This window comes from Mastomys coucha, unplaced genomic scaffold, assembly GCF_008632895.1.
Source record: "Mastomys coucha isolate ucsf_1 unplaced genomic scaffold, UCSF_Mcou_1 pScaffold15, whole genome shotgun sequence".
Taxonomy (NCBI): domain Eukaryota; kingdom Metazoa; phylum Chordata; class Mammalia; order Rodentia; family Muridae; genus Mastomys; species Mastomys coucha.
In genome coordinates, this window is record NW_022196897.1 from 77,197,307 (window position 1) to 77,223,179 (window position 25,873).

Here is a 25,873-nt window from a genome sequence, read left to right on the forward strand (position 1 = left end):
GGACCAAGTGGCCCTATCTTCTCCACGAGGATACCTCAGCTGGATGGAATTTGTCTATATTTAGCAGGTGGCCAGCAGGAAGCTGATAAGCAGGGCTGGGGAGGGGGTAGTCCTCATAAATAGTGAGAACCCAGGACACTGTCCAGTCCCTCCTTGGGTGGCCTGCTTGGTGCCTGGTGTGACTGCTCTCAAGATGCCTGAGCCAGGGAAGAAACCAGGTAGCTCCATGTAAGGGGTTGGGTCTGGACCTGCGGCAGCAGTATACAGGCTTGCGGGCAGGGTTAGGTACTGGTGTAGGATGAGGCCTGTGGGTTCCAGGAAGGGACAGGATGGTCCTCTTTGGACTTTGTCTAACTCTCTGCTTCTTTTCCCATCCCTCTAATGAGATCGAGGACAAACTAAGTGTCAGGGCCACTGAGAGATGACTTCACTAAGTTAGGAAGAATCCAGGGTCACCATCCCATTCTGTCTGGACCTATATTTTCTCCTTCAGCCAGGGTCCTCGATTCAAGGAGCTCAAATTTAGGCCTCAGTGGAGTGAGCACCTTCTGACCTCAGTTTCTGAATGTTCTGAGTATGAGGGGGTAGTGATCCTCTCCAGCTCTGAGTGTCTGCCACGTGAGCCAGAACCCCTAGGGGACTCACACCATGCCTGACTCCAGATGTGGGGGGACAGTGCCTCTCTTCTCTGGAAACAGAACAGGCAAGCAAAGGACAAAGAAACTGTAGCTAAAGACCTGGACCAGGCCTACACCCTTGCAGAGGTCATGGGGGCAGGGATCCTGTCCCCAGCCCCCAGGCCTCTGCTGCTCAGCCTTATCTCAGTTTCTCATTCTTAGTCTGAAGCCCTCAGAGGACAAATTTAGCTTTATTCCAAGTAGCCAGAGTGCTGGGACCCTTGCCAAGGGTCCCACGACGGGAGGGGAGGCTGGGCCAGCCACTGGTGTTCCTAAGCAGGAGGGTAGAGATATCTTATATGGTGGTGGGGACAACAGCCTGAGCTCTTTCATCTGTCACCTAACCTCCCCTCACCTGAGAAATAAATATGGCTGCACCTACCCCATAGAACTGTTGGACCATTAAACGAGAGGCTTGGAATGTGCTTACCATACAGTCTTCTTGAAGAAGGATATCGGGGATGGGGTACCAGGGAGCCTAGCTCCTGCAATTTCCATCTGGCTCTTCAGTGTCAGCCTTCAACAAGAAGCCAAGGTCAGCGGAGGTGACCGCAGGCAGTGCTGCTGTGTTCGAGGCTGAGACAGAGCGGTCAGGCATGAAGGTGCGGTGGCAGCGGGACGGCAGCGACATCTCTGCCAATGACAAGTATGATTTGGCAACAGAGGGCAAGCGACACACGCTGACGGTGCGGGATGTGGGCTTCAATGACCAGGGTTCCTACGCCGTCATTGCAGGCTCCTCAAAGGTCAAGTTTGACCTCAAGGTCACAGAGCCAGGTAAGAGCTTGCTGACCTCCCCCCAGAGCCCAACCTGAACTTCAGCCATAGTCCTGAACTGGGAATGGACTCTGGGCACTGGCCTTTGCTCTGGCAATGCTGTAAGCCAGAAAATGCCCATTCCCCTCTTCTGCACCAAGATCTCTCTAAGCATTAGTTGTGGCGGCAGCTCTTTCTGCATTGTGGAGGTGGGAAACCATGAGCAGTGTTCTAGGAAGGGTGCTCTCCCATAGTAGAGCCTGGTCACACCCAGATAAGGACTTGGCTAGCTCTATGTGTTGGTGGGGAAATCCTAGGAGCTTGGTGCTGGTAGTGCTGGGGCTGCTGGGTCAAGGCCAGAGCCTGGAAAGGGACAACAGATGGACCGAAGAGCTGTTCAGAGCAGAAATCTGGACATGAGACAGGTGGACCAGGAGGGTTGGAGGACGAGAAGCAGGCTGGCTCCTCTTCTTGGAGCGAGGCCAGTGGCTGAAAGAGCCTGGGACACTGCTGTACAAGCAGAACACATCTTAGGTGGGACATAGGGTCTGATGTCCAAGAGTGGGTCTCTGATTAGAAACTGTTCCATAACCCCACCTCAGCCCCTCCTGAGAAGGCAGAATCTGCAGTTGCTCTGACCTCTTTGGAGGCTCCAGAAGCCCCCAAAGAAGTCCCTGCTCCAGTCACTGAGTTGAAAGAAAATGTCTCAAGTCCTGAAGGTAAAGAGGGCTGGACAATGAGGGACAGGACAATGGGAGGGGAATGTCCCAGGACAGACCGCAAAAGCCTTCTCTCTTAGGGTCAGTCTCAGTAACCCAGGATGGCTCAGCCACAGGGAATCAGGGAGCCCCTGACGACCCTATTGGCCTCTTTCTGATGCGACCACAGGATGGGGAGGTGACCATGGGTAAGCGGGAGCTTCTATGTTCATACTCAGGGGGAGGGAAAAGGAAGGCCCAGAACCCCGAGGTCAGAGAAGTCACCTTTCTCTCACAGGCGGCAGCATTGTCTTCTCAGCCCGAGTGGCTGGGGCCAGCCTCCTGAAACCACCTGTGGTCAAGTGGTTCAAGGGCAAATGGGTGGACCTGAGCAGCAAGGTGGGCCAGCACCTGCAACTGCATGACAGCTACGACAGAGCCAGCAAGGTGGGACATCTGGTCAGGGGCATGGGGAACTATGAAGTACAGGACCTAGGTAGAGGCTGGAATACTGGGAAGCAGGGCAGAGCTGAAATGTTCAGCCATACCAGCTGCACACTGCCCAAAACAGCTCCTAAGTGGAACCATCTCCTTGGATTTTTATCATGGTCACGTGCCAGCAAGAGCCCGTCATGGATCTTGAAAGGTGGATCTTTTCTGTAAATTATAGAAAAGCTCTGTATGTGTTAGCCCTGAGAAGTGAGGTCAACAGGCTTTGCCACACCCATTCTCTTTAGGAACACAGGGCCTGTCCTGTCCCAGCCTTCCTTCATCCTCCTGCCCACAGGTCTACTTGTTTGAGTTACACATCACAGATGCTCAGGCCACTTCTGCTGGGGGCTACCGCTGTGAGGTGTCTACCAAGGACAAATTTGACAGCTGTAACTTCAACCTCACTGTCCATGGTGAGGGAGGCCCTGGGGTCTCCTCTGGCCTTGTGGTCTTGTGGGTCCTGGTCCCCTGGGCTTGTCTCCATCTCCCAACTAAAGAGGGTGACTAGCTGTGGCCAGGTGCCAGCGCTGATCACCCCGAGGTGTGAAAGAAATGCACGCTTTCAGGAGAAATGTGGGAGCAGGTTGAGGGTGGGATGCAGTTTGTGTGTCCCTGCCTGACACAGTTTGAATGGGAGGTAAGTGGGAGGCAGACCACTGTAGAGACTGGGATGGGAAACTGCCCCACCTCTCTAAACACGAACCCTGGGAGAAGTTGAGAAGATGGTCTTGTGCCCCCACTCCCTAAGGCCACCCCCAACACTTCAATTCTCGTTGTATACAGAGGCCATTGGTGCTGGAGACCTGGACCTCAGATCAGCTTTCCGACGCACGTGAGTGGCTCTCTTTCCTCAGGAATGGAGGGAGGGCCAGTGTGAGGGGCCAAGGCCCCTTGAAGTTTTAGATGGATGCACATGGGGGTCCATGCTGAAGTCCATGAGGGGCAAGGTCAAGCTCCTGGGTCACTGAGAAATTGTCTAACCCCCACAGGAGCCTGGCGGGAGCGGGTCGGAGAACCAGGTACCCTTCCTGTCCTTCATCTATCCCATCACAGACTTGGGGTGCACCATCGATGGGTGGGAGCCCCACCTGGCTGTGTCCCTTCCTCCTACTCCACCCCATTGCCTAAGCCCCCACTAGCTCTTCAGAGAAGCCTCGTGGGGTCTCTCCCTGCAGTGACAGCCATGAAGATGCTGGGACCCTGGACTTTAGTTCCCTGCTGAAGAAGAGGTGAGTCCTTGGTTCAGACCTTCTAGGGCAGGGAATAAGACATGACATTGAGGTCTCCAAGCTGTGTGGCCCTGAACAAAATGAGGCACCTCTCTGAGCTGGTGTCTGAGCTGGACAAGTGGGAATCTTGTCCCAGTGTGGGCAAGTTATGTCTTTTTTTTTTTTTTTTTTTTTTTTTTTTTTTTGGTTTTTCAAGACAGGGTTTCTCTGTGTAGCTCTGGCTGTCCTGGAACTCACTCTGTAGACCAGGCTAGCCTCGAACTCAGAAATCCACCTGCCTCTGCCTCCAAAGTGCTGGGATTAAAGGCGTGCACCACCACCACCATCCTCAGTGCACCCCTCAAAGCCTCATGTTGAATCTACAGTAGGTCATTTCCATAGATTCTGGAGGCTCAAAGAAGTAGGAAGAGGGTCTCCAAAGCTGTGGCAATAAGGACTGAGCCCAGCTCCTGACTTCAGTTCTTTTTCTGTCCTTTCTTTCCTTCTCTTCACATCTTCCCTTCATGGCTACTGCTGCTGCTCCTACCCAGAGAGTAAGGCATGGGGGTGGGGGGTTGGGAGGCTTTGGGTTTTTCAAGAGGATGTTAGCTTTGGGGGCATGTGGCTGGGGTTTGGTGAAATTCATATACACCAGAGTGACATTCTTGAGGCTTGGAATGGCCCTGACACTGTCTGGTATTATGAAGGAGGAGATGCCTGCCCTGAGAAGTAGGGGCACCATATGGGGAAGAAAGAGGGAGCAAGTGATGGTCCGGGGAGGATCCGGGTCTTGGCAGGGAGGTGTCCAGACTTCTAATGTGTGCCTGTCCTTTTTCCTCATCTGGAGCAGCAGTTTCCGGAGGTGAGTGCTGGACGATCTCAGAGTCCTCCTCAACACCCTCAGCCCAGAGCCCTCCCTAGTTCAATACCCAAGACTCCTAGATTGGGGGTAGGGGGTAGGGGGAAGGGGCAGAGGCAGGGGGCCTCATCCTGTGTCCAGGAAGGGACAAGGAGGGACTGCCTTGAGCTTCCCAGTGGGCTGTGGGATACAGGGACTCAAAGCTGGAGGCACCCGCTGAAGAAGACGTGTGGGAGATCCTGAGACAGGCACCACCGTCAGAATACGAGCGCATCGCCTTCCAGCACGGAGTCACAGACCTGCGAGGCATGCTGAAGAGGCTCAAGGCCATGAAGCATGATGAAAAGAAGAGCACAGGTTAGCCCTTCCCACACGTGGGAAAGGAGGTGGCACCAGCTAGCTCCCAATAAAGGAGCCAGGCTGGGGAGTACCATAGAAAGACCCGTATATGGGCAGTGGGAGCCGTTGGGGGCAGGACAAGTAGCAGTAGCAAAAAGAACAATGAACAGTTCAGCAAGACACGGAGTGTTTCATGTAACTGCCTAGGTTAATTCTCCCAACCGTACTGTCAAACAGGGAGTAGTATCAGTTCACTTTTACAAGTGAGGAGACAGAGGCACAGAAACCTAAGGAACTAGCTGGAAGCCCTGCAGCTGTCTCCAGGCCCAGCCTGAGTATTTGTGGGCTTTTTGCACAACCCTTCAGCTGCAGAGCTGTTTTTACCAACATGGCTGCAAGGGGAGGCATTGTTGTGAAGCGGGTCTGGGCTCTAGACTCCTCTTTACCACACATTGGTGAGGTTTGTGGCCTTGGGTCACTTGCCTAAGCCCTGTTTTATCTCTACAACATGAGACCCATGACAATGACCTTGAGAACCAGGCAGTATGGCGCTAAGGGAGGGGAAGCTGGCAGGGAGGCTACGGTGAGGCTTGGCATTACCAGGAGGAAGAGAAGGGCATGTGTTACATTCCTAGTTCCCATGATAAGCTTCTGTCTTGCTGGATGCCCCTAACCCTGCCCAAGAGCTGAGCAGTTAGAGAGAACCTCAAGGAACATAAAGCATAGACAGACAGACAGACAGACAGACAGAGGACAGAGATGAGAAGACAGGGTCATTACAGAACCCCAGAGGGTGTGTTGGGGATACGCAGAAGGGGGAGGGAGATGCCCGCACCTTCCGTAACTGCTGTGGCTGTGCTTGGGGCAAGGGTATGGGCATTGGGGGTGGCTGGGCTGAGTCGTGGTGTTCAGCCTTTCAGAAGAAGCTGGAGCCTGCCTACCAGGTAAACAAGGGCCACAAGATCCGGCTTACTGTGGAACTGGCTGATCCGGACGCCGAAGTCAAGTGGCTTAAGAATGGACAGGAGATCCAGATGAGTGGCAGGTGTGGTGGAGGTGGGGGCGGGGTCCTGGGTCCTGGGGTTTGGGGAGAGAGCCACACTGCCCTGTAGTTTTCAGTGAGATCTCTCTGACTCTGGCTCCTCGTCCCCGTTTGTATCTTCCCCTACCTTTGGAATCTAATTCCAGCTCATTTGACCTAACCCATCTCTCTTTCTCTATCACTTCCTTCTATGTGGAACACTGAAATGGCTCCTTCCGTTTCATAGCAAGTAAGTCTCCTCCTTGACATGCCTACATGGGGTTGTGAAGGGCACCAAGCCCAGGATGGGCATCCGTGCCCTCCTCATATGCTGCTGTGCCCTGCCCAGGTACATCTTCGAGTCCGTCGGTGCCAAGCGCACCCTGACCATCAGCCAGTGCTCGCTGGCTGACGATGCAGCCTACCAGTGTGTGGTGGGGGGTGAGAAATGCAGCACGGAGCTCTTTGTCAAAGGTGGGCCCGGAACCAGGGAACCTTGGGAGGAAAAGAGGCCACAGGGACCAGCCCTCATGTTGTTCCTTCTTGGACAGAGCCGCCGGTGCTGATTACTCGGTCCCTGGAAGATCAGCTGGTGATGGTGGGTCAGCGGGTGGAGTTTGAGTGTGAGGTCTCGGAAGAAGGGGCCCAAGTCAAATGGTGAGGGCAGGGCTGTGGGGGTGTGAGGTGGGGCTGGAGGGTGGGGACGCCTGCCCAGAGGAGACACTGTCCTGTGTCTGGCCAGGCTGAAGGATGGCGTTGAGCTGACTCGTGAGGAAACCTTCAAATACCGATTCAAGAAAGATGGGCGGAAACACCACTTGATCATCAACGAAGCAACCCTGGAGGATGCAGGACACTATGCAGTACGCACAAGCGGGGGCCAGGCACTGGCTGAGCTCATTGTGCAAGGTGAGGGCCCCTAACCCTAGCCTGGCTGGCCACATCAAAGGAGCTTTGGGCTCATCTTCCTATCTATAAGATAGGTGTGGTGACGTGTGCCCTGCAGAGAGTGTTCGGAGGGTCACATGTGCCTGGTCAGTGTCACCCCCTGAACCTGAGTTTCCTTGTATAACTATAATATCAAGACACACATGTGTGTCACGTAACTGCGCATACCTAACCAGAGGCCTGCACACCATTGCCTGCGAGCCCACATGCCCCCACAGAGGTCCACACTACACTCACATTCCTCCTGAGCTCACAGGCTATGCCCATCCCCCAGAGAAGAAGCTGGAGGTATACCAAAGCATCGCGGACCTGGCCGTGGGATCCAAGGACCAGGCTGTGTTTAAGTGTGAGGTTTCAGATGAGAATGTGCGCGGCGTGTGGCTGAAGAATGGGAAGGAATTGGTGCCTGACCACCGCATAAAGGTGTCCCATATAGGCCGGTGAGTGAAAAAGAGTCAGGTTAAGAAGGGAGGCCAGACAACTCATGATGGGAAGAGAGAAAAAGAGAGGAAGAGAAAGTTACAGAGGACAGACATGGGAGGGAATCACATGGGAGAGTCACCTAAGACAGAAGGCAGAGATACAGAGGTAAAGAGTTTGGGAGATACTCAGGGTGAGGTGCCCTGCCATTCCCCAAACTGACCAGTGGCAGTAGGCCACTGAGGAGGTGGCACCAGCTCATCCCAGAGCCTCTGGGGACCATGCTGAACTCCAGTTCACAAAGACTACGCAGATCATTGTTTGCCTGTCCCCAAGGCCCTGGGATGGGGTTGCCTCTGTGCAGATCACGTGTGCACTGCTGACCTCAGAAAACACGTGAGGGAGCTGGAAAACACAAAATTAGATAATGAAGCCACATTTCAAAATATCAGGACACTAAGGAGCTAGGGTGAGACACAGTCCTCTGAAGTTGGAGGTATATGGAGAAGCCAGGATGGTGAGCTGAGTTGCCACTGTCCTTCAGGGTCCACAAACTGACCATTGATGACGTCACACCTGCCGACGAGGCTGACTACAGCTTTGTGCCCGAAGGGTTTGCCTGCAACCTGTCTGCCAAGCTCCACTTCATGGGTGAGCTAGCACTGTGTGTGTGTGATTTTTGGGGACATGGCCAGGATGTCCCACGGCTTGGTCCTTCTTTTCCCTTGATGTTCCTTGTTTTCTTTCTCTTTCAGAGGTCAAGATTGACTTTGTGCCTAGGCAGGGTAAGTCTTGGGACCCACTTGTGCCACCTCGGCTTCTTCTCCTACCCGCCCCCCATCCCATCCCAACCCTAGCTCCCTCCCACTCCAGACACAGGGATGACAAAGGTCTGGGAATATGGCCTAAGACCCATGTCTTAGAGCTTCTATAGCTGTAACGAAACATTGTGACCAAAAAGAAGTTGAGGAGAAAGGGTTCATTTGGCTTACACCTTCACATTGTAGTCCACCACTGAAGGAAGCTGGGACAGGAATTCAAACAGAGCAGGAAACTGGAGGCAGCGACTGTTGCAGAGGCCGTGGAGGGGTACTGCTTACTGGCTTGCTCCTCATGTATTGCATAGCCTATTTCTTATAGACTACCATCCCAGGGGTGGGATCACCCACAATGGGCCTCTCCATATCAATCACTAAGAAGACATTCTAATGACTAGCCTGCAGCCTGATCTTATGGAGGCATTTTCTCAGTAGAGGTTTCCTCCTCTGAAATGACTAGAGTTTATGTCAAGTTGACATAAATCTAGCCAGCACAGCACAGCTCCACCCACCTGCCATGTGTGCACATACAAGACTATCAGGCCTAATGACACATGTAATGATTGTAATGGCGGGTACCACATTGAGATGCAGTTTGTTCCTCATGCCTTGCCGTAGATCCTGCATAGTTCATGAGAGGCTGAAGCAGGAAGACCTAGAGTTTGAGGCTAGCCTGGGCTAAACTAGTGAGGCTCTGTTTTTTTGCTTTGTTTTGTTTTGTTTTTTGCTTTTGCTTTTGCTTTTGGAGACAAGGTCCCTCTATATAGTTCTGACTGTCCTGGAGCTCACTCAGTAGACCAAGCTATCATAGTTCACAGAGATCCACAGGCCTTTGCCTCCTGAGTGCTGGGACCAAAGGCTTATATCACTATGCCTGGCCAAGACCCAAGAAAATCCTGCAGGACTACTATGCTGAAACGTGGACTTTTTATTATATATAAATTATATCCAGATGAAATTGATAAAAACCAACAATCAGGGACACGAGCCCCCAGCACCCACCAAGCGACCTCTGGACCCCCTCTGCCACATTTGTGGGCTCAGACACCCCCACACACACACACACACACACTTTTCTCTGAACTGTACTCCTCCATACAGAACCTCCCAAGATCCACTTGGACTGTCCTGGCAGCACACCAGACACCATTGTGGTTGTTGCTGGGAACAAGTTACGCCTGGATGTCCCTATTTCTGGGGACCCTGCTCCCACTGTGGTCTGGCAGAAGACTGTAACACAGGTACTGTAGTTTCCCCTCCCTCAGTTTTCCTACCTGTACAATGGGTGGGCGGGACCGGATGGGTGTTAAGCTTTGCTCTGTACGTACATACTGACGGTGTAAGCTCCACTCTCTGGGAGCAGAGATCTCCTACTGGCCAGAAGACTGAGCATGATGGGAAGGAAAGCTGACTCAATACCTCTAACCCTAATTCTAGTCCATTCCATTCCCAGGGGAAGAAGGCCTCAGCTGGGCCACCCCCTGACGCCCCAGAAGATGCAGGTGCTGATGAGGAGTGGGTGTTTGATAAGAAGGTAAGATTGAAGTCGGGTTATAGCTCGTGGTCCTTGCTCTTCTCTATGCACGCCGTATCCACCCTAAGGAAAGACCTGTCAGACTCCCTCCCGGTGCAGAGGGAGGGACTGACAAGCCTGTGGACTGGGTGTTGGTGCCCGGAGTTTGCTAGGAAGTCATTGGAATTAAAATGGTTCCTGGATTCCTGCCTCATTTCCCCCCATTTCTTCTTTTTAACTCATATTTTCTTTTTTCTTGAGAATTTAATACACATATATAATGAAATATGAGCATACCCTCCATTGTACCCCTCCTAGTCCCAATATCCCCTTCCCAACTTCTTTCCTTTTTTTCTTCTAGTCAGAGTCTCATGATGCAGCCCTGGCTGACCTGGAATTCCCTGTGTTGACCAGGCTGGCCTCAAAACTCAGACATGTGCCTGCCTCTGCCTCAGGGGTGCTCAGTTTTTTTTTAAAAAAAAAGATTTATTTTGCCAGGCGGTGGTGCCGCATGCCTTTAATCCCAGCACTTGGGAGGCAGAGGCAGGCGGATTTCTGAGTTTGAGGCCAGCCTGGTCTACAGAGTGAGTTCCAGGACAGCCCGGGCTACACAGAGAAACCCTGTCTCCAAAAACCGAAAAAAAAAAGAAAAAAAGAAAAAAAAAAGATTTATTTTACTTATTTTATGTGTATGAGTACATGAGTACACTGTAGCTGTACAGATGACCATGAGCCATCATGTGTGTGGCTGCTAGGAATTAAACTCAAGACCTTTGCCAGCCCCACTAGCTCCAGCCCGGTTGCTCCTGCGTAGTTCACTGTAGTTGTCTTCAGACACCAGAAGAGGGCGTCTGATCTAATCTCATCACAGATGGTTGTGAGCAACCATGTGGTTGCTGGGATCCGAACTCATGACCTTCGGAAGAGCAGTCAGTGCTCTTACCTGCTGAGCCATCTCGCCAGCCCCTGGTGCTCAGTTTTTGTTTTTCTCTAACCCACTAAGTTCAGCGGTGCTGGAAATGCACGCCTGAGCATAGGACCATCAGCTGAAGCCCGGGCAGCCTACCCCCATCCCTCCCCGACAGGGCCTCAGTTTAAGGTGGGGCCCGGAGAGCACTTCCTAGGCTACCTCTGATATCTGCCTGGCTTTAACAAGTGTGGGCAAGCACGGCTACTGAGCGGTGATGGCTATGGCTACCCCATGGCCAGAAGACGGCTTTTCTTGGCACTCCTCCCACTCCTTTAGCTCTTACATCCTTTGTGTCCCATGTGCCAAAATATTCCCTGAGCCTTTGGGGTGGGGGACAGTGGGCTTGATAGAGACATGTGACTTAGGGCTGGACATTCTGTCTCTTACTCTCAGCACTGACTTCTATGCATCCCTGTCTTGACTGCTTGCTGCCAAAAAGGAAGCTCCTTGATACAGGTTGAGACCAGCCAGGCCTATGGGGTAGGAAACCATTTAGAAGGCAGTTTGACAACATGACAAGTTAGCAACATAATAGTGGCAGGGCCAACTCCAGGGTCTATGAGCTCCTCAGCCATTGGCTCTTGAACAGGATTACAGAAGCAGGCATGGCATTCCCCACTGTGGGACAGACCTCAGCTCCTAACAGAGCAGCACTCACGCCTTAACAGTTGTGCCAGTGTATCCGTGGACACTTGCTTGGCAGGCTGGTATCTTGGCATGCAGGGTCCAGTGCTGGGGAAGACCATTGACAACCTTTCATCTCCAACAATCCGAGTAGCACCTCTGGCTCTCTGAAAGCTAGCCAGCGGGGAGAACGCTTCCTCACTGATTTTAGATTGTGTGCCTCTAGAGCTGACCTTGGCTATGTTCGGGTGGGTTCCCTGGCACTTGGCAGCAAGTACAGCTAGCTGCCAGGCACAGCCCAGTTCTGCCTTTCTCCTCTGTGTCAAGTGCTGGCCCTTCTGAGGGTCTGAATACCTGTAGTCTTTCTGTAGCTTTGTGGGGTTCACATTCTTCCCACTTGACAGATAGGAAAACTGACACACAGAGAGGCTAAGTTCCATGACAAAACTAGAGTCTGAGCCTTTTGCCTATGTCTTGCCTATGCTGTCACATTGAAATTTTTTGAACTAGTCACTTACTGGGGTATAGTTTCCACCCAGGCTGTACCCCCCCACACACACACTTCCCACAGACCCTGAACTGAACTTCCCTCTCAGTAATGGCTACTGTGGAGGCTCCTGATGGGCCTTGTCCCCAACTCTCTCTCCTTTTCAGCTGTTGTGTGAGACTGAGGGCCGGGTCCGTGTAGAGACCACCAAAGACCGCAGTGTCTTCACAGTCGAAGGGGCGGAGAAGGAAGATGAAGGCGTCTACACTGTCACCGTAAAGAACCCCGTGGGCGAGGACCAGGTCAACCTCACAGTCAAGGTTATCGGTGAGGCAACCTAAGCTCCAGGCTGGAGAGCACAGGACACCACCAGGGAGGGCCCATTCACCCGCTCACTTAGTCACTCAACAAAGCTCAGGGACACTCCAGAGCAGGCAATGGGGTTGTGACTGGGACTGCCTGAGGAGTCCTGTGAGGAGATGGGTGTGTAGAAATGTCACTGTTTGTGACACTGACAGTGCTCTGGGAGAAGTAAGCATTGGGCAATCATTGTGTTCTGGAGGGCTGGGTGGGGTCAGGTAGATGTAGTCAATTGGAGCTGGGACACACGGTGAAAGTGAACAGTGGGGAGCCATAAGTGCTAAGATGGCGGATGGTAACGTAATCAGGTTCTAGATAGCCTTGACTCTAGTGGTGGTGAGGGTGGTGAAGAGAGGGGTAAGCAATGTTGTGGGACTCTGAGTTGGACATAGCTGATGTGGTTCCTCTTCCCCATCAAGATGTGCCAGATGCTCCTGCTGCCCCTAAGATCAGCAACGTGGGCGAGGACTCTTGCCTTGTGCAGTGGGAACCGCCTGCCTATGATGGCGGACAGCCGGTCCTGGGTAAGTGCCAGGGCCACAGGGACAGCCAAGGGCAGCTGTCACCTGAGTGACAGGGCACAGACCTGATTTCTCATCACCTCTCTCAGGATACATCCTGGAGCGCAAGAAGAAAAAGAGCTACAGGTGGATGAGGCTCAACTTTGATCTGCTGCGGGAGCTGAACCACGAGGCGAGGCGCATGATCGAGGGTGTAGCCTATGAGATGAGAGTCTACGCAGTCAATGCTGTGGGAATGTCCAGGCCCAGCCCTGCCTCTCAGCCCTTCATGCCTATTGGTGAACCTGCCAGATCCCCAGAATGCAGGGGCCAAGGGGGTGGATGGTTGCAGCCTCTTAGCTGACAGGCGGCCTCTGCACCAGGGCTTTGCAGGCATGGTCTCCAGTGCTCTCAGGGGAAAACTGCCTTCCATTACAAATAAGGAAGCTCAGGCTAGACAAGTTAAATGACTTCGGGCTTACCTCACTGGTAGAATGGACACCCTAGCGAACACGAGTTACATTCCTCCAGGATTTGAGACAGGATTTCATTTATGTAGCCCTGTCTGGCCTAGAACTCTCTGTGTAGCCCAGGCTGGCCTCAGACTCAGAGATCCACTTTCCTCTGCCTACTGAGTGCTGGGATTAAAGGCATATGCCATCCTCTCAGAGGCCACAAGGGGCATCAGTACACTGTAGCTGTCTTCAGACACACCAGAAGATGGCATCAGATCTCATTATGGGTGGTTGTGAGCCACCATTTGGTTGCTGGGATTTGAACTCAGGACCTTCAGAAGAGTAGTCAGTGTTCTTACCCACTGAGCCATCTCACCAGCCCGAGTCTTCCCTTTTTTAAGGAACTAACTTTTGGTTTGTGCAGCTCACCTAATCATACATTGGTAGGAAGTTCCCTCACTTCACACCGGTTTTTGGCTTTCTTTTACACTTCCAGCATTCCCTACCCTGACAAGCAAAGTCCTTTCCCAACTCTTGTGTCCTCTTGGCTCCTTTCCTCTTTTGGGAGTGAGTCCCTGTTTTGTATCAGCTCTTGGTTCATAAGTCAATCCAGAGACATGTCTTTTAATGCAGACCGAATATTCCTGGAGGTGCCCTGGAAGCCAGCAGAAGAGAAGTCCTTCCTATGAGATCAGCAGACAACTGAGGTCCTGGTCACGTATGGCGGCTTCACTGTCTGTTACAGGCTCACTCAGACCCTCTCTACCTGTCTCTGTCCAGGACCTCCTGGGGAACCAACCCACTTGACTGTGGAGGATGTGTCGGACACCACCGTCTCACTCAAGTGGCGGCCCCCAGAGCGTGTGGGAGCAGGTGGCCTGGACGGATACAGCGTGGAGTACTGCCAGGAGGGCTGTGAGTACTCCACCCAGGGCCAACCCTCAGGTGGTAGCAAAGTAAGGTGTGATTTTGACTCATTTATGCTTGCACCCAGGCTCCGAGTGGGTGGCTGCTCTGCAGGGGCTGACAGAGCGCACGTCGCTACTGGTGAAGGACCTACCCACTGGGGCACGACTGCTGTTCCGAGTGCGGGCACACAATGTGGCAGGTCCTGGAGGCCCTATCATCACCAAAGAGCCTGTGACGGTGCAGGAGATACTGCGTGAGTGCCCTGCTGCTAAAAGGCCTGCCACTGGCCATCCTTACCCAATCAAGACAGGCTAGGGGCATGGGCTTTAGTAGGCAAAGGCAGGGGCAGGGGTAGGGGCGGGCCTTCATCTGTGCCTTGGGCTCTCTTGGTTCAGCCCCAAGTTCTGGAACAGGCGCTCTAGCACATAGGCATTGTCCTAGGAACGGAACAGTGAGGCTTCTCCGTGCCATTTAGGGTCATCTGGGATACACTTCCCATTCTTCTGTTGGTCTTTTTTTGTTGTTGTTTGAGAAGTGCCTCTCTACATAGTCCTGGCTGTTCCGGAACTATGTAGACCAAACTGGCCTCAAACTCACAGTCTGCCTCTAACTCCCGAGGGGTGGGAGTGCGCCATTTGCACCTGGCTCATTCTTCTGTTCTTTACCTCAACAGAGGTAGAAGGATTGGTTTTCTAGGTTGGAGAGAAGCAACAAATTGAAATAGTACTGGGTTGAGGGTCCAAAAGCATAGAGCCAGAGCCTTTGCTTACATTTTCAAGATATGTGGCTCCAAATAACTTCTTTACTCCCTTGAACCGAAGCTGAACACAGTGGCAGCCACCTGTAATGCTGGAGGGAGGACGAGGGGTGTGTAGCCAGTTGGGTTATATGAGCTCCCCCTCAAAAGGTAACATAGGGCTGGAAAGATGGTTTCTCTGTCTTTTTGTTTTGTTTTGTTTTCTAAGATTTATTTATTTATTATGTGTAAGTACACTGTAGCTATCTTCAGATACCCCAGAAGAGAACATCAGATCTCAATATGGATGGTTGTGAGCCATCATGTGGTTGCTGGGATTTGAGCTCATGACCTTCAGAAGAGCAGTCAGCACTCTTAACCACTGAGCCATCTCTCCAGCCCTTGTTTTGTTTTTATAGACCCTAAGCTATGTGTTTAGCCAAGGCTTTTTAAATTATTTATTTATTTATTTATTTATTTAATCTAAGTACACTGTAGCTGTCTTCAGACACACCAGAAGAGGGCATCAGATCTCATTATGGATGGTTGTGAGGCACCATGTAGTTGCTGGGATTTGAAACTCAGGACCTTCAGAAGAGCAGTCAGTGCTCTTAACCGCTGAGCCATCTCTCCAGCCCCCATGATTTCTCTGTTAAGAGCACTTGCTGTTCTTGCAGAGAATCAGGGCTTGGTTTCAGCATACATATGTGTGGTTCATAACCATTCATAACTCCAGTTCCAGGGGACCCATTGCTTTTTTATGACCTCTGCAAACACTAGGCACACACATGGTACACATATCTACATGCAGGCTAAATGCTCATACACATAAATACATAACTCAATCTAAAAAGTGAAACACACCCCCCAAATGAAAATAATACATGGAAGCTCAGTGTACAGATTTTAGTGTTGAACATACTGGAATTGCTGTGGGTTAGGAGAATCTGGCCCATGGAAACTTTTTTCTCAGCTACAGTGCTCTGGCCCTGCCCCAAGAGAGAATGGATCTGTGGAATCCTTAGGGTTGGGCTATAGAAGGGCTCTTAGTGAGTTGCCCCCTCCCTACCCACAGAAAGACCACGGCTCCAACTGCCCAGACACCTGCGCCAGACCATCCAGAAGAAAGTTGGGGAGCCTGTGAACCTCCTCATCCCTTTCCAGGTAAGTTGACTCCTTCCCTGTCCACAGTTGAAGGATCTGGGGGCTGCAGACCCTGAGGCCCCAGTCTACACGTAGCTGGTGTAGTGCCAGCCTCTCCTTCAGAGAGTCAAGCTCAGGGTTGGGCTGGTCATCCTCCCTCAGGGCAAACCCCGGCCTCAAGTGACCTGGACCAAAGAGGGGCAGCCACTGGCAGGTGAGGAGGTGAGCATCCGTAACAGCCCCACAGACACAATCTTGTTCATCCGAGCTGCCCGCCGCACCCACTCGGGCACCTACCAGGTGACAGTTCGCATTGAGAACATGGAGGACAAGGCAACACTGATCCTGCAGATTGTGGGTATGTGGCAATCTTGTCTCCTGACCTTGCGTCTGGGAACCCAGCTTAGAGCTCCTGCAGAGGATAGTTAGAAGGAGGGGCTCCTAGATACTAGCATGCTCCTGCTTCTGGGTGCTCGTGATCCAATCAGATCTGTCTCCTGCAGACAAGCCAAGTCCTCCCCAGGATATCCGGATCGTTGAGACTTGGGGTTTCAATGTAGCTCTGGAGTGGAAGCCACCCCAAGACGATGGCAATACAGAGATCTGGGGTTATACTGTACAGAAAGCTGACAAGAAGACCATGGTGAGCTTGGGGCCCTGGGTCTCCATATACCCTCCTTAGGTCCAGCAGCCCTTCCCTGTGCTTACCATTCACCCCTAATCCATTATTCTGGTTTCCTGCACAGTAGGTAGGGGTAGAGGCACAAGGGGTACCCAAGAAAGGCAGAGGCCCCTCAGAGAGCCTTCCCTTCCTTCACATCCTCCAGGAGTGGTTCACTGTTTTGGAGCATTACCGACGCACTCACTGTGTGGTATCAGAGCTTATCATTGGCAATGGATACTACTTCCGGGTCTTCAGCCATAACATGGTGGGTTCCAGTGACAAAGCTGCTGCCACCAAGGAGCCTGTCTTTATTCCAAGACCAGGTGCTGTACCCTCGCTCACACTGTGGGGAATCCGGGGAAGGAGGGGGAGCCTAGCTTGGGGTGACCTTCTTGGTACCAAGACTTGTCACCAACAGGCATCACATATGAGGCACCCAAATATAAGGCCCTGGACTTCTTCGAGGCCCCGAGCTTCACCCAGCCCTTGGCAAACCGCTCCATCATTGCAGGCTATAATGCCATCCTCTGCTGTGCTGTCCGAGGTAGTCCTAAGGTAAGGACTCAAGGTCCTGGGCTAGACTGACAGGAGGAGCTGCTCTCCTAAGCTCCTTATGGTTAACTCTCCCCAATCTTTCCCTGAACAGGGCCTAATCCTTCATTGTTGGCTCTATGTTCATTCTCAGCCTGAGGTTGAATCTGAAGCTCTAGTGGGAACATCTAGAATAGTCGCTCTGAATCCTCACCAGTCTCCCCATCACCAAAATGCTTTCCTTCTCTTCTTTTTACTTGATGTTCAGCCCAAGATTTCCTGGTTCAAGAATGGCCTGGATCTGGGAGAAGATGCTCGTTTCCGCATGTTCTGCAAGCAGGGAGTATTGACCCTGGAGATCAGGAAGCCCTGCCCCTATGATGGGGGTGTCTATGTCTGCAGGGCCACCAACTTGCAGGGCGAGGCTCAGTGTGAGTGCCGCCTGGAGGTGCGAGGTAAGGAGCCTTCTGGGCCAGGGCTTGGGAGAAAGCAGGACAGAGGCAGGGACCCTGGGCTCGGCTCTGCTATCCTGGTTCAAGCAGTACCTCTGGCTGCTAGATCACTGGCTCTGGCATGTTCAGTGGATCTTGGCTTCTGGAAGACTAGGAAACCACATGGCTTGTCTCATTCCCTCTTACAGTTCCTCAGTGACCAGGATGGCTCCCCAGAGATGGCTAGGTATGTATTCTAATCTACCTAAGAACAAGGTCCTACGGTGATTATCAGGAAATGGGGGTGCAAGGAGCCTCAGTTCATTCACAAGGCGGGCTATGTCACAGGAACAAATGGATGCCAGCCTGTGTACCAGAAACCCAGAAGAGTGTTGGAGGAGCACCCCTTTCTGCTACTGCATGTGTATGTGTGTGTAACTGCGTATCCTGGAAGGACTGGTCAGCAGTTATACCAGGCAGGTCTGGTGGGTTCTGCAGAAACAGATGTCACAGCTCCTAAGGAGTGCTGTTAATATTGGGAGCATAAAGTGTGTGGGCTTCAGAAATGGTGACTGGGGACAGGCCCTTCTGGCTGGCTCATTGTGTAAGAGCAATAAAAGATCAAGTGCAGTCACTGGGATTGATGCTTCCTGTTCATCTCCACGGGAAAGCATACAGCGTTTGCCTGATCTTGGCAGGCATGCCGTTCTCCAAATCAGTGTCCTGTACTTGTGAGACATTAATTAGAAAGGATGTCAGTCTCCCTCCATCCTCACGCTCAGGTGAGGAAAGTGTGGAAGTGAAAGCCACTGGAGCCATAGGCGTTCCGTTGTAGGCACAGGTATGGGTCTCACCCCAGTAACCCAGGCAAAACCAGCTGGGTGCTAAACAGTAGGCAGGGCAGTAGAGCCCTGTACTGTATACTAGGCATCAAGACCCCATGAGCCCACAGCTCATGACCACATCTCATGGGACAGAGTGACTCCATCCAGCTCAGACACAGGAAATCACGGCCTTCCCTGACTTTCTCCCAAGAGACCACATTTCCTTACAAATCTTGTGGCCAGCAGGACTCAGAAGTGTTATGGCAGTGTGGTGGATATTCTGCCCACAAGAGCCAGGGTTTCCCACAGCATAGATATATCATGAGGGTTGGGCCTGGGTTACTACTTTGGTTTTACTCAACATAAGACACACATCTGCCCAAGAACACAGAGCCCTGGCCCGAAAGCCCTTGGGAGGCCCAGGTCACACCACAACACACCTGTATAGGGATGCAGAGCAGCACCTGTGTTTTTCTGTGACTTCTTTATCAAGCTGTTCAGGTGCAAATGCCCAAGTCACTTCCTCTCTAGTACCCAGAGCATCGCAGGCCTTTACAGCCATAGTGTAGTAGGTGTTCCTTTCTGGCACCCCAGGAAGCCCAGGAATCAGGAGGCCAGAGCAGGACCTCAGGAGGCCAACGCTGGACAGACAGCCTCCCTCAGGCCTGAGCTGAGAGGAATGCAAGGGAGTGCAAGCAGAGTTCAGGACATTTATTTCACATCACACAGCTGTACATTTTTCTATAAATAATGTGGACCTGAAATATTTACATTCTTCTCCTGTCCAGCCCATAGCTTTCTTCTGGCACTGAAGCCAGGAGACTCTGCCTGCAGACAGGCATGCATGCTGGGCTCAACTCGGCCCAACCCATCTATCCCCAGCTCCTAGGTAGAGCAGCTAGTGCTGTCTGGGACACCATCACCTCACTTCTCTGTCCTCTCATGCCAAAGGCCAGGAAGACCACTGCAAAAATCCCAGCTTGGCACATGGCAGCCACTCAGGGACACCCATGGATGGAGCTGGGGCAGGCAGCAGTATGACCTGCGGCCACAGTTTAGGAACTATGAGGAATCAGGAAGGTGGCCACTTACTGAGCTTCTTTTGAATCCTCCCCTCTTCCTCCCAGACCCTCAGCCAGGAAGGCTTGTCCCCAAGTGGCTCTCCCTTCCCAGAGTGGGACCGTCCCAGGTGCCCCGCAGTGTCAGATCACAGAGGACAGAAAGAAGACCCCTAAACTGGAGGGTATAAGGACAAGGACAAGGGACCACAGTGCAAACATCTCAAGGACAGGCAATAGTGAGCTCACAGTGACCCCACAGACACACACACACGCACACACACACACACACACACTGGAGCCCTGAGGGGACAGAAGGCTAGTCTGCTATTGTAGGGAGAAAAGGTAATGAGACTAGCTTAGCCCTGTGACAGATGAACACAAAGACACACTCAGACGTAAGATGGAACCAGCTAAACCATGGGAAGGAGCTTGCCGAGAGCACACACACGCATCATCCCCGTCTCAGCCACAGCAGCTTCGGCGCGTAGGAGCAGCAAGAGTGAGGGTGGCCCCTGTGCTGGGCCAGCGTGTGACCCTTCTATCAGCTAGAGACAGGCCGAGGTGGGGTCCGGAGGTCTTCTTCACTGCTACGAACTGCGGCCACATATGAGAAGAGACACAACACAGAGTAGCAGATCTCGTGGGCCTGCAGGGGACAGAAGACCCGTCGGGTCAGCCACACTGAGACTTGAGCACCTTCACAGGTGGAGGAGGGTCAGCCTAGAGTACAAGGCCTGCCCTGACACTACCACAGGTCTATGGGCTGAGTGAGCCTCAGGCAAGTCTTTGAAAGCCTTCCTCCTGAGAGGGGTTCAGCACATGTATCCCAGATGAAAGATGTATTTCGACTTGAGTTGAACCACTGGCATCTAGACCAATCCCCCCAAGGGTCCACCCTTCTTGTCGGAAGGTTCCCAGGGAGCCCTGTATGGCTGAGACGCATACTCACCATTGGTGTCTTGTACTTGTGGCTCACCACTTCTTTAATTTCAGGAACTAAAACCGGACAGGCAAGAGACAAAACAGAAAGTTCAAAACTAAGAGCGACAGGGTCCTACTCCCCGGGTGGCAGCGCCCGGTGCCAGGCTCCCCTTCCCTCTGTATCCTCTCACAGTGGCTGTGGTGGCTTAGGCTATGACAGAACAGAGTTCAGTCTGTCCAGCCAGACTCCTTAGGTTGTCCAGGCAGACTCCTCCAATAGACATAGGAAGTCTGCTGTGGTTCTTTACTTGATGGCTGGGATCTACATGCTTCTTGAGTGTCCCAAGGTGGAAGGGCTGGCCATTCTCCCGCCTGGTCACAGCTACTGTCCAGGGCTTTTGAGGAGTTGCAGTAGGGAAGAGAGTGGTCTCTAGCCTGTGCCTCCCTTGCTAAGATACCCATGAACTCATCCTTGTGACCAGAGCCCACAGATCTAGTCATGAGAAATATCATCCCTCCCACAACCCCCACACAGAGGGTCATAAGGTTGGATGAAGTAATTGAATACTAAACCCAACATCAGACTTGGAGGAGACGTCAACTCCTGTGAGGCAGGAGACTCTTGGGCCTGCCTGTGTGAGGGAGAGCGTCAGAGGGCCCTGGAGCAGACACACTGATCAGGAGAGAGAGGCGAGTGCAGCACCTGGGTGCAGGTGACGGGAGCATCAGGCAAGTACACACATGTCCACAGCCCAGAATGCAAGATTAGGAGTCAACCCATCCCAGCCATGCAGGGTCTGTGCCCAGCCAGAGGAAGGAGTAGGGTCCCCAGGTCCAGCCATCACAGTGGCCTTGTGAGGCTGAGAAGAGGGCATGGCATCCCTCCAGGGGCAGAAAAGACAGAATGAGAGCTGGCCACACCTTCTTCTGACCCTGGGAGGTAGAACACCCAGAACCCGGTGTTAGCATGAAATGAACTCGTCAGAGGCAGAGCAAGAGGCCCCAGATCGTTCTCCTGAGTTGCAAGAGTTCCCCAAGTATCTCTCTGGCAAAGGAGAGAAGGGAGGAGCACAGTGAAGAGAGAACTCAGAACAGTGAGCCAGCACAGGGGCAGGGGAGTCGGGAAGGAAGAGGTGGGGAGAAGGAGGAGAGACCACTAGTCATGGAAGCAGCTAGGTTGGTTGAAAAGAACCCACCACCCACTGCAGGGCCCAAGGCCGGGGCCTGGGGAAAAGGTAGCACGAGCCGAGGTCACGTTACCTGCTGGAGAACGAAGGTTTTCATAGCAGCGATGAGGGGCACAAAAGAATGAAGCACAAACACAGCAGGAACTCAAAGCCCCAGGGTGAGCCCCACTACACCACTCCTTAGTGCCTGTTTGGGGAGGCTGAATCCAGCTCCAGATAGACCTGCCCTTCTGCCTCTGAGGCCCACGAGGCTTCTCTGGCCTCAGCTGAGTCTGCCTGTGATGCCTCGTGCCCTCCTCTAGAACAGAGGCCAGGTGGAAACAGAGTGGTGCCAGGGAGGCTTGGGTGGAAGCCTGCTGGGCTGCTAGAGAGATGGCAGGAGGCAACATGAACACAACAGAGCTTGAGGATCACCAGTCTGCTCTGCGCCAGAACTTTCTGACCACTGGCTGGCCAAACCAGAGGGCACTACATCATCACCATCCTAGACTCTAGCCTGTCCAAGGCTTCCTGCTCTTCAGGCACCACTGGCTATCCTGTCTTTCTCCTTTCTGTTCTGTCTTCTCGGGGCTCCTTTTCTTCTCTGTCACTCCTGCTCTTCCTGACCTCTCTTCAGAGGCTTTTGTCCCCCTGTCCTAGTCCCTCCTCTGGAGCTCCAAGGTTTGAGTTACTGCCATGTGAGTCCAGACCTAAGAGCAAAATAGTGTAATTACCAAATTCTTCCAGGACAAAGACGCCTCGAACTGTATTGCACTTTTTAATGTGATTCAGCTCTATGAAAACCTGCAAGAGAGGGAGGGGGCGGGGGTAAGGCCCAAAGGCTCCACCCCTGCCCCATGAAGCCCACTCTCCCAGCTACTGCCCATGCTCCCCAAGGAAACCTAGTTCCCAAAGGGAGGACATAAGAATCCACACACACACAATCAAAAGCGCTAAGAAGCGAAGAAAGCAGAAAGGGCAAGTACCTTCCGCTCCTGGCCGGAGGAGAAAGCATGGGAGAGAAATGAAGGCATTAGTTTTAATGGTCAAACCCAACCCAAAGGCCCCTCTGCTGGCCTGGGCTACCGGCCCATACCCTCTGCCCAGGCAGCACTCATAGGACTCGGTGCCCCAGGGATCTCTGACTCAGGTCCCTCAGGTCTCTACCCTTCCATACATCCTCCTCCGGCGCAGAGGGCTGGCACGGGTGCAAAGCTCCCCCTCAGACTGTCCCTAGGGTGGGAGATGACCTTATCTTCCTTGACACGGGAGCCAGGACCTCCCAAGAAGTATGCAGTAACATTAATAACTGCTACCACATGCTGAGCACTGACTTGGCACTTTACAAACTTATCTGATAGTCTACAGAACTGTCTCCATGTTATAGATGAGGAAGAATTAGGATCAGAACATTTGCTTGCTCGTGAATGAAACTGGGCCTCAGATCCAACTACATTCTAACTTCAAGTCTATGCTTTTCCCATCTGTTATCCCAAGTGCATAACCACACTGAGGACCAAAGCTTTGTTCACCCCAGCTGCCTGCTGTCTGCAGAAGATGGCTCAGGCCACAGCCATCTAGACCTTAACATTCTAGACCATGGAGTCAGACTCAGAAGTCAGCCTTCACTATTACTTTCTGTAGAATGCTACTTCTAGGAGCCAAGCCTTCCAGTACAGGCCAGTTTGGAAATGGTATGCAACTGTTAATGCGGAAGGCCCAGGATGGTGAACACTGAGCTCCAAACAAAGAGGTGGGCAGGGGGTCTAGGTATGAATTAACAAGAAAGAGCTCATCTTTTCTGGGGGCAAGGGGCACAGCACTGAAACCGGATCAGAAGCCACCTCTGTAGCTCCTTCATGGTCTAAAAAAGTACATAGGAATTATCCCTCCTTGGGAGAACCCTAAGGTCTTTATGGGTGTGCTGCCACACTAGGTTCCAGACTGGAAATACACTAATAAAAGAACAGGATGTCTGGGCAACTATTTAGCTATTTCTTGTGTCTAAACTTCCCAGCTAACCTGGAAAGGAGGGACAAAGTACTGTCAAAGTCAGATATCACTTCCACTGAGTTCCTGTTGCCTGGCCAGGGGTCTCAGGATAGCATACTAGGACCTAGTTCAGAATCTTGGGGGCCTTAGGGGAGGGGAGGAAAGGCACTTGTGTGAGGAGTCAGAGCCGGGAACGGACCTGGGATGATGCGCTGGCCTCAGAGGGAATTAGCTTAAGGAATGTCCACTGAGAGAAAAAGTATCACTGTGTTAAAAGACCAAGAAGAAAAAGAGAAGTCAGCTCCTACGGTGGAGTCACAGTAGGAAAAAGGATCCTGAAGCATTCCCCCATCAAAGGAAGGGCGTGAGGCCTGTGGAGCAGGGCAGATAAGGACATCCAGAGGAAGAAGAAGGACAAGAATCAGCAGGAAAAGGCAAGCACCCATACTTGGAGAGGACAGAGACAGACAGACAGACAGACACACACCACACACAAACACACACACACCACACACACACACACACACACACACACACACACACACACACACACACACACACACACACACACACGAAGTACACAGGGAGATTGGCCAATCTATACTCTCAAAGCAAAACCACCAAGAGAAGCACACCCTAGGAATACAGGAAGGCAGAGACACGCAAGAGGGACCAAGTGAGACGCTCCCACTCACACTGTGTGAGTCTAATGGGTGGGCAGCACAGCCACCAAGCCTCTTTCTCTTTCCCAGTTCCCAACACAGGCTCCCTGCTGCATCTGCTCACAGCCTGGTGGTCTTGCCAGTCACTGTGCCCTCCCCTTTGGTTTCTCTCTCCATCTAGCCATTCACCTCTCTCTTGCCCAAGGCTCTCCCCCTTACTCACTGGGAGAGCACGGAGAGCCTGGAAACTGATCTTATATAACAAAACACTAGGGCCAGGAGGCCGCCTGCTGCTGCTTGTGCATACCTGGTTGTGCATGAACTTGAGATTGATCCCTTCTAGGGTGACTTGAAGCAAGCCACCCTCTCCAGTCTTCATGTCCTGCACAGGGAACTCACCACCTAACTCAGGCCCTGTGGTAAAAGAAAGGTGTCAGCTGACTGGTGAGGAGTAAATCCCACAGCCCAACTTTCTAAGCAGGTCTGTGGTGAGGAGGAGGAGGCTACAGGGTGTGTGCTCCTCACCAGGTTTGATGCTTTGTTGTCGGGCAGCGGCACGCTCCATGCTGTCCTTCACACAGTAGTACAGCTCCCGACACTGCAGCACAGGGAGGGGAGATCCTGTGACAGGTGTCCCTGCTAGGCTGCCATTTCCCCTGCTCTAGAGCTCCCAGAGGCTAAGGTCAATGTTGGGTCTCAGCCAGTGTGAGCATTCCACATGAGAGGTGGAGGCCAGTTCTGTCTCAAGGTGTGGATTTGGGGATTCTAACTTTCCAGTGAGAAATTCAGGACTTAGTCCTAAATGCCCATCCAACCCCCAGCCCAAACAGAGACCCTGAGTACCTTCTTGGTATAGAACTTGTTTAGCTGGGTCTCAGAGCCATTTCTACGCCATAAGCACAGGACCTTGGTCTTGGGACAGTAGGTCATGTTGATGAGCTTCTCATACCACCAGCGCTCGTACACAGTCCCAATGTTACTACGCAACACCACACAGTCATCACACACCTGGAAAAGACACAGCATTCATCAGTGGTCCTGGTGTCTGACAGCTTTTCCCATCCCAGGCCACACTACATGTACCTCAAAGGGAAAGGATGGCATGGCTGACCCTGGGAGCAGTCATACAGTCAAGATTTCTGCCTAATACTCAGGGTCCCCTTAGGGGAAGCACAAGCAGTGAACGGACAGATGCACTTACTGATAGGATTACTGGCAGAAATGGAATCTTTGAAAATGGACACTGTCAAAATCTGTTAGTGTGCCACCTCATACTTGCTCTCTAGACCAAGGACTTGGAGTGAATCTCCTGCCTCCATCTTACAACCATGGAGAAATCAGCTCTGTTACCAAGCAGAAGGTTTGGTGTAATGGGAGCAAACACTGGGGCCAGTACATTTTCTAGTCTTAGCTCTTCTCCAAATACTTTTATTTAGAATTCACTAAATTGCTTTATTTGGAATTTACTTCTAAATTCTACTATAAAATACTTTTATAATTATGTAAGTGACACACAAACAATGGTTACTGCATAAAAATTACTCAACATAGGATGATAAGTGTTAAGAAGCAAGGTCCCAGCCAGGCAGTGGTGGTGCACACTTTTAATTCCAGCACTTGGGGGGCAGAGGCAGGCGGATTTCTGAGTTCGAGGCCAGCCTGGTCTACAGAGTGAGCTCCAGGACAGC

General features: G+C 52.3%; 2 protein-coding genes across 27 annotated transcripts in view; one reads left to right on the forward strand and one right to left on the reverse strand.

The window, feature by feature from the left end:
* The first annotated feature begins 144 nt into the window (after positions 1-144).
* Positions 145-18,198, forward strand: Mybpc3 (myosin binding protein C3). Of its 3 annotated transcripts, none has more exons than XM_031370980.1 (35): positions 151-218; positions 1,188-1,454; positions 2,036-2,152; positions 2,233-2,340; positions 2,430-2,578; positions 2,919-3,036; positions 3,407-3,455; positions 3,613-3,642; positions 3,799-3,852; positions 4,383-4,385; positions 4,682-4,693; positions 4,884-5,047; positions 5,942-6,074; positions 6,298-6,300; positions 6,400-6,524; positions 6,602-6,707; positions 6,793-6,959; positions 7,273-7,438; positions 7,963-8,069; positions 8,174-8,203; positions 9,338-9,477; positions 9,690-9,770; positions 11,998-12,157; positions 12,610-12,714; positions 12,801-12,989; positions 13,926-14,060; positions 14,140-14,307; positions 15,866-15,954; positions 16,096-16,291; positions 16,437-16,576; positions 16,761-16,920; positions 17,016-17,152; positions 17,397-17,583; positions 17,769-17,806; positions 17,908-18,198. In XM_031370980.1, the coding sequence occupies exons 1-34, from the start codon at positions 194-196 to the stop codon at positions 17,777-17,779; spliced, it is 3,831 nt and encodes a 1,276-aa protein (XP_031226840.1). In that variant the 5' UTR covers positions 151-193; the 3' UTR covers positions 17,780-17,806; positions 17,908-18,198. The 3 variants fall into 3 exon arrangements, with proteins under 3 accessions (XP_031226842.1, XP_031226840.1, XP_031226841.1); XM_031370981.1 differs by having other exon boundaries at positions 4,685-4,693; positions 17,908-18,182; XM_031370982.1 differs by lacking the exon at positions 4,383-4,385 and having other exon boundaries at positions 145-218; positions 1,208-1,454; positions 17,908-18,184.
* An 878-nt stretch (positions 18,199-19,076) lies between these two features.
* Positions 19,077-25,873, reverse strand: part of Madd (MAP kinase activating death domain) — a 44,032-nt gene continuing 37,235 nt past the window's right edge. For 11 of the 24 annotated variants that reach the window (XM_031370965.1, XM_031370955.1, XM_031370957.1 and 8 more), the window contains 7 exons: positions 25,029-25,193; positions 24,711-24,783; positions 24,493-24,599; positions 22,518-22,526; positions 22,266-22,335; positions 20,394-20,440; positions 19,079-20,090 (listed from right to left, as the gene is read on the reverse strand). In XM_031370965.1, the coding sequence (XP_031226825.1) occupies positions 19,986-20,090; positions 20,394-20,440; positions 22,266-22,335; positions 22,518-22,526; positions 24,493-24,599; positions 24,711-24,783; positions 25,029-25,193 (576 nt within the window). In that variant the 3' untranslated portion in view covers positions 19,079-19,985. Of the gene's footprint in view, positions 20,091-20,393; positions 20,441-22,265; positions 22,336-22,517; positions 22,527-24,492; positions 24,600-24,710; positions 24,784-25,028; positions 25,194-25,873 lie in introns of all 24 variants that reach the window. The other 13 variants (XM_031370973.1, XM_031370978.1, XM_031370977.1 and 10 more) reach the window with 2 other exon arrangements.